The sequence below is a fragment of the Falco cherrug genome, chromosome 2 (assembly GCF_023634085.1).
Source record: "Falco cherrug isolate bFalChe1 chromosome 2, bFalChe1.pri, whole genome shotgun sequence".
Taxonomy (NCBI): domain Eukaryota; kingdom Metazoa; phylum Chordata; class Aves; order Falconiformes; family Falconidae; genus Falco; species Falco cherrug.
The window spans coordinates 66,439,839-66,456,707 of NC_073698.1; the positions used below are offsets into that span (position 1 = coordinate 66,439,839).

The following is a 16,869-nucleotide window of genomic DNA, read 5'->3' on the forward strand; positions in this document are numbered from 1 at the left end:
GAATCTCCAACAGTTTTTTCCACTGCCCTGAAAACATTAGGCTACACATTTAAATAAGGTTACATACACACATGTCCTCCAAATTAGCACATAAACACTTCTGTTTTTTTGTCCGTTTACCAGGCATATTCTTTCAGAGCCCAGTTCTTCTCACGGGACTTCCTGAGCTATCGATCTGCCCATAGCTACCTCTGATATGGGAATGAAGGCAGAAGGCAAAGGCTGGGGCGAGAGGGACGCTCTGCCCCACTTACCTCATAGAAGAGTCCTTCAGGAAACTGCTGAAAGCACTGAGCGCAGACAAAGCACTGCTCATGGTACAGCTCACCATTGCTGTTGACAATTTTCTCAGCAGGGGCAAAGCCACCCCTGCAGCGCTCGCAGATGGCATTTGCAAGCGCATTCGCCATGTTGCTGTTGTAAAAGAAAAAAAAAAAAAAGAAACAGAAATAACATTAGTTCAAATAGCCAATACCACTGGTTGTGGGTCTCTTTCTTTCTCCAAATCCAAATGCATCAGCCTAACACTAGGCTGCTCAACACAAGGTTTTCAATGGACTTAATGACTTGTGGCATCCCACCAGAAATAAAGTTGCTATTTCCCCCTGCTCCCAAACTCCTGAGAAACAAAACCCCCACAATGCACTCCAATAACTATCAATTAAAAAAATCCAACCAACCAAACAGAAATGTTGTTATTACAGATACATTTACAGGCTTTTTATGATGAGAAAAGGCAGGCAATTCAAAATAGTACTAAAAAAATGATGAAATACATTAGAATTACAGAAAACAAGGGCAAATATTAACAGTAATTGAGGACTGGCACCACATAGAAAAATATAAATGTTAATTCCAAAATAATTCCTAATTCTAAAATATATATATAACAGTGTTGGTTCCAAAGCTCTAAATAAGCAATGTGAAAGAGTGTATGGTATCTAGTCTGGCAAACTACTGAAAACCAGAGCACTGGTTAAACTGGTTAAAAAACAATTACTTCTTATGTAAGCTCTGCATAGCTTGACGTAATTTTACACATTTGGTTTGAAGTCATGGGATTTTTGTTTGGTCTGTTAGGGCTCATCTCAGGAAGCGCAGCTCATGGTATGCTGGCGTTTGTGCAGGGCCAAGGGGGAGGGTGGGAATGCCCTGGCTGCTCCACTGCAACCCACGTGCACGCCAACACAAGCTGACAAACCTGTGCCAGGGATGCAAAATATATTTGGTTGCTTCTCAAAGGCACATGACCATAAAATGACAGTGCAGTAGCTGCAAAATATGAGAGGAATTAGCTACTGCACTAGGATCATGTCCACATCTGCAGAAGACAGTACAGTTGTGTTTCAGTTAATTAAGGCTAGAAAAAGGTTCACTTGATTCTTCCTTTGCAAATATGTTCTTACTCATATCTAGACTCTCAAAGCTATGCCTTTCAGGATCACCTCTCTACCCCTAATATCATTTGATAGCACAGAGCAAATACAGCGCAATGGTCTAATTTCATTACAATCTGACCACAGCTCAGAAAACCACTGACTCGGACATCTGTCTGGAAGCTTCTTACACAGGTGACATTATTTTAAACGTATGTGCATGCATGCACACATTTTGGTTCAGCTATCATGCTGCGCCTGTAAGTGCAGAGCCCGCAGGCCTCTGCAAGATGCCAAGCCTTTCCCCGCCAAGACCTCTTGGCTCCCACCAGGTTCAATAGGAAATTAATTCATTCCTTGCACAGCATCCGAGGGAGCAAGCAAGCACCTAGCACGTGGTTCAGAAAGGAATGCGCTTTATCTATTTCTTACACTGTCTCACAGAAGAGCCCTATGCAAGGTCACATTTGACCAGTTATTATTAGTTGGCTTTCCCCCTCCCCCTCTCTCTCGAGATCTTTGCAGAAGAGAAAAACACTAACTGCTATCCAAATATTCACTGCCCTGTTGGTGAAACAAGTGGGCAGATTTCACAAGGAGATCAGATGGATGATGGTCTATCTCATACATAACAGACAAGCCTACAGACAAACTGCAGTGATTATATGTATGAACTGTGGTTAACTATAAAGCTCGCCGATGGTCTCCATAGATTGTGTATGCTTTCTGTGGAGGAAAACCTCAGCCACTCCACCTGTCCTCCTTATCAACCTGAATGAAGAATAATCACAACGAAACTGGGATCTTTCATCATCACCTCAACAGTTCTCGAGCACTAAGGGTGTTAAGTGCTGCCAGACATAAAGTATAATCCAAGCAAAAACACAAAACAAAGTTCAAAGACAAATGAAAACAAAGCTTTCCTCCTCAGTATGCAAAAGTACTTCACTTTGAAATACATCTTATATGTAAAAAGTGATGTACATAATACTTCTGCATTAGTGAATCAGTTTACCCATTTACCCAAAATAATAGGCAAACAACCTAAAGTCAGAGAGACAACTTGACAAATTCCAACCCCATTTCAACTGCCAACAAAAATTTCTGACGCAATTAATGTTGAAGTTTAAAGTAACAGTTCAAATTTTAGTTGATGGTTACAACTGGCAACGTATCAAGCAGAACAGTGGCAAAGGTTGCATTAGAGAATGGCTTGCACAGCCTGCCCGAAGCTCAGATAATAGAATACATATGTATGTTACACCAATGTCATCGTAGCTATACCCCAAAGCTGAACAGAATGAACTTACAATCTTGCATAAAAGTCACAAAACTCTTTGTAGAGTTTTATGTCACTGTGCCTACGTTGCAATTTTGACACCGGTTTCTCGCCTTCGTTTCCTGTGGAGTTGTGAGCATCAGGAGTGACCTTGTATGCAACTTCTTCATCTTCTGGGATGGGGTAAGGGTGAGCTCTGCGCTGGAAGTCCATCTCTCTCTAATTGCTTTCCTGGGTGTATATATTCTATGATTATACTGCAAAGAAGCTGTAGGCAAAGTCCTCAAACCAATATGCTGGACTTCCCCTTGTTCCCAGCAAAGTGATTTACTTTCACAGCTCCGTGTCATGTAGCCGGAGCTACTCAGCGCCCTGCTAGAGCTTCAAGTTAAAAGTTCAGTGGCGGGGCGGTCAGCCTGTCACGCTGTGATTTACTGGCACTGGCTGCAAGCAGAGGAGCACATTCCCCTGACAAGCCCTCATGCAAACTCGGATGCTGGAAAAGGGCTTTGCTGCCGGCTGCTGATAGAAGCTTCCCAGGAGGGCTGTGGTGTGAGTAACCTACGTGAGCAAGTACGTTCACCACCAAATTTGTCCACAGCTACTTTCTGCTGAGGCAGGGTGGAGGTGGATTCCAACACTATTTTATCATGGGCAAACCAGCAGTGGAAAGCACGAAGAGAAGACTTCTGTCATTAGGTAAATATTGCTTCAATACTATGGTATATTAATTACATTTTTAAAACAGCCTTTAATGTTCCTCTTGTGTCTTCTAAGTCATATGTGCTGAATTTATCTATAGGTGTCTTTCTTCTTGTCAGTACTTCAGAGAAGGGGTAGGTACAGACAGGTAGTTCAGCTTCTGTCGTGCTTCCCAGGCCATTAACTGAACTACCAGGTATGCTATAATGAGCAATATATGGAGGAAAAAAGAAGCTTGATTTCCAGTGATGTGCTGCATTTAGAACAATTATCTAATGTAAGAACACTTAGTGAAGTAATTTACTCTGGATATTAGGGAACTGAGAGAGCAAGACCAGGAAGAAAGAAGAAAGAATGAAAATTAATCATTCCTTCACCACAGAATGCTCTCCTAATGTTGCAATTATTTCATGGTTATGTTCTATTTAAAAGAACTTGTGCACTACTTACTAGGGAAGGCAGAGTCGATCAGCTGCACATCTGCAGCTAGTAATTACACCCCTGCAAGGTCTCCCTGCCTGAAGCACAGCGCTTGCGGCAGACACGGGACACTCGGCTTCCAGCAACTCGTAACTGTAGACAAAGCAGGCTTTGGGGGAAGCTGTCCCAAGTAATTATCTCTTGCACTGAACTGACTCAGCCACGTTAGCAATCTGTTCGTTGAACAACAGAACCGCCTGCGCTTTGTGCTCATGACACATGGCACCCTGGTATCTGAAGAATCTGCTCGTCTGCGAGGGGGTGTGAGAAAGCAGAGGAGGACGGGGGGAGATGAACAGAGAAATTAGGACTAGAAGGTGACAAAGGATGTGACGGGAAGTCCAGTCAAGGCTACTGCTTCTTAATATGCCTTCACTTTCCTAGGACCTACTGTAGAGGGTCTGGCTTATGGTGGTTTTGGGCCATCTCTCCCAACAGTACCTGGGCTAGCTTGCTCAGTAAGCGCACAGCAGCATGCACACCACTCTCCACACAGGCCTGGGCTTGCACGTAGCCACCTTCCTGCAGCCTAGCCAACACAGCATTACCCTTCTGCCGCTGCCAGAGTTGTGGAATGGGTTTGGTCAGCCATCTTTCCTTCACCTCCCCGCGGCAGGAAGCAACCCCTGGGCAAGTTATTCCCCTGCACCACGGGACACCGGTGGTAGGTGGGACCCAGGCAGCATGACCCCGCTTATTTACCCGTCCGTAGGTGTGATTATACAGCTTGCACCAGAGCTACCACAAGTCACAAGCTGTAACAGGCTAAGGAGGCTGCACCCTCACCACTGACACGGCTTGGCTGGAGCTCAAGCCCTATTTTTATCTGTCATGGAGCAAGCTCCAGATCAAGGAACACTCAGGTTGTAGCCCTAGGCCACGATGATCTTGCCAGAGCACTGTTGCAGGAAACTGTGCTGGAAGAAAAGGTTTCTGTGTCTGCTGGAGCACCAGTGATGAAAACGAGCGCTGTTTGCCAACAGAGATGCAGGCATAGTGATCTAAGTGATCTCTTCTCCTCCATCCTGCTTCCCAGCATTTCCTGCACAGGTCAATGCTGAGCCTCTCTCTGTATGAAAAACTTCAGGGACACTGACTGCAATGGACTAACCATGCTGATTCATCCAGGACTAGTACAGGTGCATCAGGCCACTAAAATAAGAAACAGCAAGTCAGGCTGTCTCCTCCCCTTATCACTGACCATCTCCTCAACAGTTTCCTTGCATTTTGTCCCAGATGGCAGCCAATTCTCCTGGGAGGCTGCTGCTGTGAATCAGAGCCCTGAAGAGTTTCTCTCAGTGGACTACTTCAGTCCCTGCAGTAACCTGAAATTCACAGGTTACCAAGGTGGCTGGAAGCCACTTCTACTGCCTTGTGTTTTCTGTGGTCAACTGGAAAATACTTGCTTCTTCAGCTTGCTGCTGTGCAGTCCTCTGCGTGGCTGTAGCAAAGCAAGTAGTACAGCAAGTCAGTGCAGTAAGATGTCCATCCAAAAAGCCTGTTTCAACCTTCCTAGCTTTTTTCAAGAAGCAGGCCTACAAGTTAATAGAGCTCCCTATGTGCAAGTAGAAGCTGCCTGGTTCTCGAGGCCTATTGCCATTGCTGCTGGTGGAATTACTCCCAATTTGTTTTCCATTAAGCAAGGCAGGAGCCTGCCAGGAGTTTAAAAAGGGCCTTTCTGCTACTGAAGCAAAACAGTTTCTACTGTGAACATTTGCTAATCCACAAATCCAGAGCATCTGGCCATCTTTCTCTTTTCTGTCATTTTGCTGGAGGCACGTTGCCAAGATCTGAAATAGTCTGTTAAAAATACATGGCATTTTCATTAGGGAATTCTAGGTTACTCGGAGGTGAAGCCATCCATGGGAGTGAGAAGCATGTAAGAGGTTGTTGATTTGCAGCAGCAGCTTCCCAAGGGCATTCCTTGGGATCTGGGACAAAACTTGCCAGCCTGCTGTTAAGGAAGCAGTGATAAGGAGAACAGGGAGAATCTGAGTATTTAACTGGAAAAGGTACGTAGGAAGGAAGAAGACAGAGAGGCTCCTCCTGGCACACTGAGGTTTTTATCAGAAGCCAAAGCCGATGGTGGGGAAGGTGCTAGAGGAAACAGCAGAAGTGAGGGGAAGCGTCCCACTGCAGCTATGGAGAAAGGCTTCGGAAAACAACAGCAAAAATAGCTGCACTGTTTTATCATTGCTGATGGATGACTGCCGCCCCACTCACTTGCTGCTTTTGCTGGAGAGCTTTCAAATCCAGCTGCCCGCGCCGGCGGCTGCCAGAGGCAGACGGGGACTCTTACAGAGAAGGCTCCGTGGCCAGCCAGCCCTGCTGAGCGTTTCAGTCCATGCCACAAATAGACGCGTTGAGCAGTCACGGCTCCAAACAAGGTGCTTGGCAAAAGCAGCTGCTGCTTGGCAACCTACTCGTGCCACCGTGAAATATCACTGCGTCACCAGCGCTGTTGGGAGGCCATATGCCCCATCGAGTTATGCAGCAGGGGGATAAGTAATCACAGTGTATCCCTCCCCTTCCCACATAGGCAAGGATGATTTCATTTTAACGATATTTAACACAGATGCTATGCAATAGCCCTCAGACGCAAAATACACAACAACTAGAACAGAAGTTTTGCTGCAAAATATCTGTGGACTTGCAGTGCCCTGCACTGATTTCTGCACCAACATTTTAAAGCACTAATTGACCTTTTGCATCTTTCAAAATTGAGATTAAATACAGTCTTGGGTTCTGGTTGCTGCAATTGTTTATCTCTTAAGCAATAAAATACTTTCCATGTTAAGCTGGTCTCCTAAGGCAATTTGAAAGAAGGTACAAATATTTTCTATAATAAAAATGGACATTATGGGTTGGATTTTCACATGTGCTCAGCACTGCTCTAACTTCTGCTACTATGAAAAAGGATGTAAAACCACCTTGAAACCACTGTAATAAAAACCAGGTGAATTCTGAGTGCTCCTAAAGTTTCATCCTTTAGTCTTTGCCACAAAAAGCATCATTAAGCTGATGTGGTGAAAGTTTAAACAGGGCAAACAAAAAGGCAACTCTAGCTGTTTCATATACTTCAATATAAACTCATTCCAGTATAAACATGTCCAAAAAATGCTTCGGTCTCTGCAAACAGAGAAGGTTCACATTCCATCTCTTCATAAGGAAATGAACATAAGTGGAACAAACAGGTAAGCAGCACCTTCTCATACAACATTTTATCAGCCATACAAGCACAGTGAAAAAACAGTCTCTGAGAGAATTTGTAGAAAGGGAGAGCAATATTTAACTGTAGAACTTTCCTGTTGTAAGTAATATTTTAAAAAATGACTGTATTTTCTTCATGCTGGTTACAAACACTACCAAATTAAGCCATGCCTCCTGTAAAACATGATGTTACTTCTTCTGTGTACAGATGTTCGATACAGCCATCTCTTCCCCCCCCCACTACTATTTTCTGATTCCTATGCAGACAGGAAAAACAAAAGAACAAAAAGATGCAGTATGGCCTATAAGAAGCTCCTGAGAGGTCTAATAAATTTGTGCTGCATAGGACAAAGCATACTATCAGTTATTCTTAAAATCTGAAACCTGTGTGGTTGACTGCATGTATACTTCAGTATTTATCCAAAGTATCCCAACTCAATACATTTTAAAGATGCATTTGCACTAATGCATTCATATAACAAAATTTATATCCCTATTTCCAATTTAAGAATAATAAAAAAGGTCAGCTACTCATACTAGGGGCTGCACACCAAATGCCTCTGAGACGCTCACTTTGAAAAGAACCATTTTTTCAAGACCAACGAGACAAGATCAGGCCCACCAAGCTCTAAAGTGTCCTTCCGTTTGGACATACACACAGTGAACTTTGTAACACCAAAGCCATTCAATTCTAAAATTTGAAAGTGTTTGGGCAGAAAAACGTTTATATTGGTGAAAACAACGCCACTGGAAAGTCAAGGGATGCACAACAGAGTGTAATCAAGTAATTGCAAGCAAATTACAATGCAGTGCATGTGTGCTCCTCCACCATTACTTAAGCAACAGATTTAAAGTTAAAATATGTAAAAATGTATGAGGTTGATCTTTGCATTTTCTGACAATTCAGGAAAACAGCATCCTGGCTTTTATTAGAAACAGTGTGGCCAGCAGGACTAGTGAAGTGACTATCCCCCTGTACTCAGCACTGGTGAGGCTGCACCTCGAATGCTGTGTTCAGGTTTGTGCCCCTCACTGCAAGAGGGACATTGAGGCACTGGAGTGTGTCCAGGGAAGGGCAACGGAGCTGGTGAAGGGTCTGGAGAACAAGTCCTGTGAGGAGCGGCTGAGGGAACTGGGGTTGTTTAGCCTGGAGAAAAGGAGGCTCAGGGGGGACATTATCACTCCCTATAACTACCTGAGAGGAGGCTGTGGCCAGATGGATGTCAGTCTCTTCTCCCAAGTAATAACCAACAGGACATGAGGAAACGGCCTCAAGTTGCTCCAGGGGAGGTTTAGATTGGATATCAGGAAAAATGTCCTCACTGAAAGGCTGGTCAAGCATTGGAACAGGCTGCCCAGGGAAGTGGTTGGGTCACCACCCCTGGAGGTATTTAAAAGACACATAGATGTGGCATTTAGTGACATGGTTTAGTGGTGGACTTGGCAGTGTTAGGTTTAGTTGGGCTCGATGATCTTAAAGGTCTTTTCCAACCTACACGATTCTAAAATGCTGCACTACTGTATTTCTCTTCAGTTTCCTAGCAGCAATATTCAGCTCCTGTCATCTCTCTTTGAAATTCACCAAAAAACTTTCGCTGAATCCTTAGTGTGAGCAAACTCCAGCCTTTGCTTCTGCCTTAGCCATCTACCCCGTGCTAGCTGGAACCCATGTTTTCACAAGCCAAACACCATGACCTGAGCAGTTCATCCAGGAGCTATAATTAATGCCGTGACTCAACATAACAGCCGGCTACCAGGAGAGACTTCCAGTACATCCATGCAGTCCCTTGTAGGACAGAGGTAACTGCGACACCAGGCTTCCCGCCTAGCAGCCACGTCCTTTACTACAGTAACACCACCGGAGACACCACACTGAGGACTGACCCTCAGCTTTACTAACACATCATTTCCACACGTCTCCCCTCTAATATTACTATTAATCTTCACCTCTAGCAACATAACCCCAGAAGCCATTTTTCACCTTCATTTTGTTTTTCTATTTTATATGAGGAAGTGCAAAGCTTTTCATTGCTTGAATTAATATATTTTGGGCAGAAGTCGAACGTGGCAAAGAAAACACTTCCTCAGCTGTTGCTCTTCTCTCACACACATGTTAAATCATAATTACTAGTCACTCTAGGTTTTGGTTTCACATTTTTCTCTTCCCACATTCACTGCAGCATCACCAAGCTTTAAAACCAGCAGAAGATGGCAGACAGCTGAGCCATCTGCAGTTAACATTGCCGAATTAAATAACGGGCCTAATATTCAACACCTGAAAGAGAATAACCTGAAACAGTTTATGTTGCTAAGAGTCAAGCATGAGCAATGTACTGACAAATAAAGCTAATACAAAATAGCATTGCTTTCATACTTCATTACGATGGTCTTAACATTTTGGGCGATACAAACAGAAGGTCTTAATCTTGTACTTTATATTTATTAGCTATTCAATGCTACTAGCAGACCTGTCAAGTAAGCATGCATGAATTTCAGTAGCAGTTAGTGCAAAGCAAGACTTCCACGCATTTCACAAACTGAAGGCTTTGGTAACTATAGCAAGGGGTTTTTTAAAGTTAGGTTTCCACCTCAGCAACTAACTAATCCTGAATGGGTAAAGCAAGAGTGAGTAGTTATAATAAGACTTGTGAGGGAAGATGTAGAAGTTACCCCTCGCAACAGTGTATCGCTGGGATTATCTGAAGGAGCAGCGCAGGTTATTTGCTTGGCAGAACAGAAGCCAAGAGAAAAAGGAAGATGGTGGGGTTATGTGCTTTGCATCAGAGGGGCTCAAGCCCTACTAAACCTCCTTTCCCTTTGCTACATACCACAAAGAAGCGGATATAATTTGAGGATTAGCTTTAGAAAGGAATGTATCTTAAAACTAAGCAATTACTTGTAGACTTCAGGCAAAATTCATGACATGCAACCTGGTAATTCATGGCGCTATCCTATCCTGAAGCTGCACTGCTACCATGTCCTTTAAAAAAAAAAAAAAAAAAAAAAAAAGTATAAGGAGCAGCTTTTTTCACATATCAGAATTATAGTGTATGCTTCAGTTTCAGAAATCAGTGAGGAGAAACGTACAAAACTATAACTGAAAAGCCAAACATCAAGCAAGACAAACAGCTTTCAATGCAAACTTTCCATACCGGAACAAGAAGGGGACCAGCCAGGGCAGTTTTGAGTCATGACTCCGAGTGGGTAACATTTTTCCAATAGCTGCATAGAAACAGAGTTCAAAAGGTAGACTGAACTCGGATCAAGAACTTTATGATTTATGAAGAGTGTGGCATGCATGCATTTAACATGCTGGAAAAGACAAACATCATTTCACATCCGCTTCACCTTCATCTGTTCATTCCTTGCTGGAACAGGTTGAATCTTTTGAATCTCATTTGAAAGGGCACAGCTGAGAAATGCTGCCAGGTATTGCTAGCTGTGTCTGCCAATATGTAACTTCCTTTGAGGATAATAGCTAATGCTTTTTAATTAATTTTCTTCTAGCTCTATCATGGCCATTACAGCAGAAAGAAAAGGCAGAAAAGCTACAGGGAAATATGTCACAAAAGGCATAAACAAAATTTCTCTTGTTGGACAAAAGGCTCCAAAAGATCATGGAGCTTCATCTCTTTGACATATAAAGACGCATCACAGGGTGATTTAAAATCTGCTAGCAAAGCTGAGCAGTATCATCCAAACACAATGCTCATAAAGCACTGTATATGAAACTGTCATTTCAGAATGCTACCAGGAACTAAGTAAAATCAGAAGTTTCTGCAAACCGGTAGATACAAAGATGAAAACTGAACAATGCCTGAAGCTGCTATGACAAATCAAGCAAAAAAAAAAAAAATTAACACACAACCATGTGCACTACGGCATCCAATCTTCTTCTCTGGAGACATTCAAAACCCATCTGGACGCGATTCTGTGCAACCTGCTGTGGGTGACCCTGCTGTAGCAGGGGCTTGGACTGGGTGATCTGCAGAGATGCCTTCCAACCCATGCCATTCTGTGACTCTGCAATCAGGTAATACACATGAAAACTCAGTGCATCACGCATGTTTGGGAAATGCCCCGAGATTGCTAGGTGTAAGCCAAGACTGGCAGAGTTAACCAACGGGAAAAACACTGTATGTCACAAACTGTAGGAAGTCCCTGAGCCACAGCTGGCAGCAAGCTGGGATTACTACCAAGGGAAATTCCATAAAAGGCCCACTCTTGCCTTCTACCTCCTTCCACAGGCATCAGCTTTTGGCCACCATCAGAGGCAACATACTTGGCAAGCTGAGCTGTTCACATGTCTGGAGAGCACCATGTACAAGGCTCACAGTCCTCTCGAGGTCACCATGTCTGTTAGCTTTGCATTTCCTAGAACAGCGCAGAGACCACAGGAAAACAAAATGAAATAAAAAGGAACCCAAACTTACGGTCTTTAAGCTTGTTCTCCCTAACGCCTGCAAACTAGTAATTTTTATTAAGTGGTGACATTGACAGGATTTAGTTTTCTCTCCACTGCAGAATACTTCTGTGCGTAAATACACTGAAGTGTGACTGACTGCATTCAAAGGAGAGCTTAACCATAACGAAGAAAAAGGAGGAATCACAGTACATTTTCTGTAGAGAACACCTCTGATTAACTGTTTTCAAAACACATGAAAGCAAAAGCAGAAAATAGGAACCTACAACTTACCATTAGCCAGCTAATCCTGTAAGAAAGAGCAATGAAAATCCTAATTGCTATAATCATTGAAGCTTAACAATTTATTGAAATCATAGATTATTACAATGAGGCAAGTGTAAAAGGAACAGTAGTAATTGCTTGGGTTTCTGTTACACAAGCAGCTACCTCTGGTCATTTGGAGTCACAGGAGGTGATAGTCAGGTGAGCAAGTCAAACAAAATTGGAGTTATTATGCAACGCAGGAGACAAGGGGTGAGAGAGAAGGCAAGAAGAAAAAAAGGGTGTGTTCCTCATGAGTTATTTTCATGCCTAGAGACATGAAAAGTATAGCACAAATGAAAAGTAATGCCTCTGGTCATTTGGATACCTTGGAACAGAAAATCTCAGTATCACGATACTAAAATAAAACCATGAAACATACTCTTGCTGGCTGGAAGTTACTATAATTAATAACAACAATTCAGTGTTATGGTTACATGTACAAATCCTCTCTTCAATTAGAGCAGCTAGCAGATGAGGCAAACTGTTTTTTAATCAAGAGCTCCCAAGCATCTGATTCAAATTAGTATTTCTAGGTCCCAACTCTCTATTATTCCAGAAGACTTACTAACCACAACAAATGAAGAATTTTCATTTTTTTGTGGCTTAACATTTATTTTCAAGCTCTTCCTGGTTTAATAAATTAGTCTCTTTTTTTACCAATGTATTGAATAATTACTGCTTTACCTGCTGACTCTGGCACCATGAGCACTTACAGAAAGCAGCTATATAAATAGTAACATTTGTGATGCTATTAAGAAACATTACCACTGGAAATCAAATTTAAGAATGCTTCCAGGTGCAGACAGGTCTTTTCTTTCTGCCTTCCCCCATCCTCAGTACTCTAAGGCATCTGAAAACTCAACACATGATTCCTGTTTTCCCTGATTCCTGATTCTCCAGGCAGTCCCCGACCAGCATCTTCTCTCCCTCCTAGGAAGACCAGGTCTTCAGGGGGGACATGCAGCTGGAAACAGCTGCACACCTTGGTGGCTGTTACGTACGGGGTTTTGATGGCAGGCTGAAGAGATTTGTGACCTCACACAACTGCCAAATGCTGTATTTCATGAAGAAAGGGAAGCACTAAGCCCTACTGCACTGCCAATGTTTGGGGGATTTTATTAATTTGATTCTTTTTATAGTCACCTATGAGCTTTGCTGTGCAGAGCCTATCCCCCCAAGGCTCAGTGGGACATAAGAATGTGCTTATGTCTCCTATTTTATCTGCATGGGCATCTGTGCGTGAAATTTTGGGGCACAGCCACATGCCTTCCAAAATGGAGTTGGCGTGCAGGGGCAGGCGGGAGCCTGAATGGACCCCGTAAAAGATTGCCTGCACCTACTCACGCAGATGTACCCATCAGCTTCAGCAGCAGAGAGCAAAGAAAAGGCAGACACTTTAAATCTATTAGTATGGAAAACATCTACAGTGCTTTCTGCAAAACACAACAGAGCAGTGAACTACCTGAGTAACTGACAGCCATCAACTGAAGCTTGCCAATGATTACTTGTTGCAGATGCTGAAATTTACTGTTTGGTAAAAACTTGAAACTAACCTCTTAAAAAGTTGTTTACATTTTTAATCACATTTGAACCCATATGTACTTAGAAAAGAGACCTACCAGCACTATTGATCAAATTGATTTTAACTGTAATTATAAAAAATAAATAAATAAATTACCCCTGTTCTTCCCAGTACCTTTTACTGAGCTTTGGAAATTAATAGTATCAAATTTTTTAGAGAAATAATTCTATTTTTACAAAGACTATGGGATGAGAAGGGGAAAGAGCAAAAGTAGCAAGCATACTTCTAGTTAAGTGACTCCTAATGATTAATCATAAATGTATGCATACAATTTCCTTTGCATCCCGTTTGCTGAGAAAAGCAAGAAAGAATAGCTCAGCATACAGTCAGAAATTTTTACATGCCATTTCTAAAGAAAACACAAGTTGAGATTTATCAGAGATGTCATTTTTTTCCCCCACCAAATCAATATAGCTGGAAAAGGACAAGTCTTCCCCTCCATTCTGAAAAGCAGACTTCTCAGGTTGCGGTTACTTCAATGACTGTTGCATCTGCTGCAGACAAAGGAGAGATGAAGGTGCAGGGCAGCCCCCAGCACTTTGAGCTCTGCACCTGGGGAACATCCTGCGTAGTGAAGGTCTAGGCATTGGTGACCCTAGCTCAAGCAGGGGAAGAGGACTGCATTCAGCATCCCTACCCAGCAGAGGTCTAAACCAAGCACTTTTTTTCACTGTGCAGGTTCAAGAAAATGATGAGCTATCCAGACCACATTTTACATGAGGCAGGGAGGCAGGCTCCAGCTCCCTATAAGGTCAGAAAAGCACCAGGAGCATCTACAGCAGCAGATTAAAAGGCTCCCAGAGAGGTTATGAGGTTTGTTAAGTGATACATGGAGTGGGAGATGTAGAAAGAGAAGCCAAATTTCCCATTCCCATCAATGTGCTGTGCTGTCAGGACAAGGGCTCCTTTCACCTCACTGCAGCTGCAGGGACAGCCTGGGCATGGGTTACCACCAGGAGGAGGTGGGGTGGAGGGGATGAGAGAGGCTCCCTGGGAAGGCAACTCACTCCAGCCTAGGATAGGTTTTTAAAAGAGGGGGATGAGTCCTACCTTCCCACCCCGGTCCCAATCTCAGTTGAGCTTAGGGCTTGCTATTTATGGCTATAGGTGCCACCCCTTGAAATGTCCTCACTCTCCTCAACTGGGTAGGCTCTGGTGGTCCTTCTCAGCCCCCTCAGGTCCTCACCACTGCCAGCGGGACAGCTCAGCTGCTCAGCCACTGCACCATACCAACTTGCAATGTTGAAGTTACAGCACCAAGCACCAGCCTGTAAACTGCAGCAGGGCAGTGGGAGCAATGCAAGGTGCTGGACTCTGTCTGCAGCAGGATGAGAAATTACAGCAACTGGGTAGGCAAAACGAGCAAAACCATGCACTAGAGTAAGCTCTGCTGCTTGTGAATCAGGCCCTGCAGATAGCCACAGATGCGTGAGAACAGTTCTCCTCAAGACGACCTGGCACCTACTTGCTAGAGCAAAAGATTTTTGGAGAGAGACTATTAAATATATTTAAGTATGTATTTAGAAGATGCTACTGTAAATGGAAACCTGACAAGCTACAAAACTTAATGGAAAGAGCCAAGCTATATTCCTATGGTCTTTCCTGCAAAAGACTGAGGGAAATGTGTGTAGAGACTGACTCATCATAAACTGAATAGCAGATCTGGAAGAAAATGATGGGGGTGAAATGACATCAGTGGACACAGATGCAGAAGCTAAAGCTCACCTTCCTGTTGTGGAGCTGAGTCCCATGGCACATGACCTATAATGAAGCTATGTCAACATAAGAAATTATTTTTATACTGTAAAGGTAATTGTTTTAAGAAATTTTGGTTCCTGGAAAATAAAATGTATGGGATACATTATATGATAAACATGCACTCTGTACATGTTTAAGAGTTCCAGTGCATTGCTGCATAGTGCCCTAATTATTAGTAATATCAGGTGGTTTAAGTACAAATGACACTGACAATGTCCCAGGAAGGAGCAAAGACAGAATTATGGCACCAAGCCCCCCCAAAGCTGCTTTGCAGCACTGCCACTGCCAGCGCTTGGCTAGGTTCAGCCACAGTTTGCACGCACACAAGCCCCTGTCCTACCAAGCAACGTCCAGCTCCTGCAGCAATGGCCGGACCCAGGAGCCACAATTACAGCGGTGCTTGCAACAGCAGAGCAGAGGCAGTCCCAGGCACCCTGCAGCCAAGGCAAAGGGGTGTGAGAAGCTGGGTTACTTACTGCTGTTTTGTGCCTTACCAGAGGAACACTCACCCCAGCCTAGATGCCAGGAAACCACTACCTAAGGAGACACAGACCTCAAAAAGGGCAGGAGAGAGAAATTTCATACTGGGGTAAGGTGTGAAAGGCTGTAAAATGAAAACTGGCAGAAAACCATGCATGACTTCAACAAAGAGTGATTTTCATTTTAATTTTTTTTTAAATACAGAAATTCTCACAGAATATCCTGAGGACATTGGCATCTCGATTACATTTTGGCCCAGGATTAGAAAAACACGGTACTTGAACTGAGAAAGCAGCTTTCAGTAAACTGTTCCTCAAGGGCTGATATTATTTAACACGTGGATTAATATGTATGTAAAATGAAACACAAAGGCACTAGAACAAAGAACTGGGGAGAGAAACTACAGGAGGGCATTGCAAAGCCATGGAGGATGGCAAGCTATATTTAGCAGATGAAAGAAATCTCTTGTCTTTCTTGTGAACTCTACATACTCTGAAAGTATTTGCTAAGGACAGGCGTCTAAGTGTCACCAGGGAGAGCATATGAAAAAAAAGCTAGATGTTTCCAGTTTTGGAAAACTACAGAACTTTTTCTCTTCATTCCTGATTGCTCTTTGCCCTGTTGTTACGTCGTTATTCTGTATTTACAATGCCATCGCCTTTTGTCATGGAGGATGCAGTAAAAATGACAAACAAGGCTGCTTGGCAACACACTGAAATATCACAAAATGGGTTAGGAAGGAGCAAGGTTTACTTTGAATAAGAAACAACTTAAGCTGTTAGCAAACATAAGAGAGGCTCTGTCTTTAGGTATGGGTTGTTCCCCTGCTCTAGAAGCATCATCTGACCATGCTCTATTTACCTTCCTGTATCTCCAATACCCTGCCCTGGGCTGATTCATAAGTCCCCTGATTTGCTGTTTCCCCCAACTTGGATTTTATTTCTCAAGATCGAGCCCCATTTCACATATTTCTCATCCTTAACCAGAAGAGGCTCAGGAAAAGATCAAAACACTTAGACTTACACTGGTACAGACAACCCCTTCCCCCCACCCAGCCCAAAAAGGGTCTCGTTCCCATCTTGGTTGTACATACAAATAAGAGAAACGGCAATACAACTGTAGAGCTAGTGCTCTTTTGTATGTACATACTTTAAAAAGCGGCTTTCTCTTCCATAAAAACATCTATTCTTCCTCATTCCTGAGCATAAAAAAGTCAAGAATCTCTGCACATCTCTTACTCTACTGATTATTTTTTCACCTATAGTCAAATTAA

General features: G+C 43.2%; 1 protein-coding gene across 7 annotated transcripts in view; it reads right to left on the reverse strand.

The window, feature by feature from the left end:
* Positions 1 to 16,869, reverse strand: part of LIMS1 (LIM zinc finger domain containing 1) — a 76,412-nt gene that overhangs the window by 17,942 nt on the left and 41,601 nt on the right. For 5 of the 7 annotated variants that reach the window (XM_055702420.1, XM_055702422.1, XM_055702419.1 and 2 more), the window contains exon 2: positions 255 to 414. In XM_055702420.1, coding sequence (XP_055558395.1) covers positions 255 to 414 — 160 coding nt within the window. Of the gene's footprint in view, positions 1 to 254; positions 415 to 2,686; positions 2,959 to 16,869 lie in introns of those variants that run through there. The other 2 variants (XM_014279673.3, XM_027804896.1) reach the window with 1 other exon arrangement.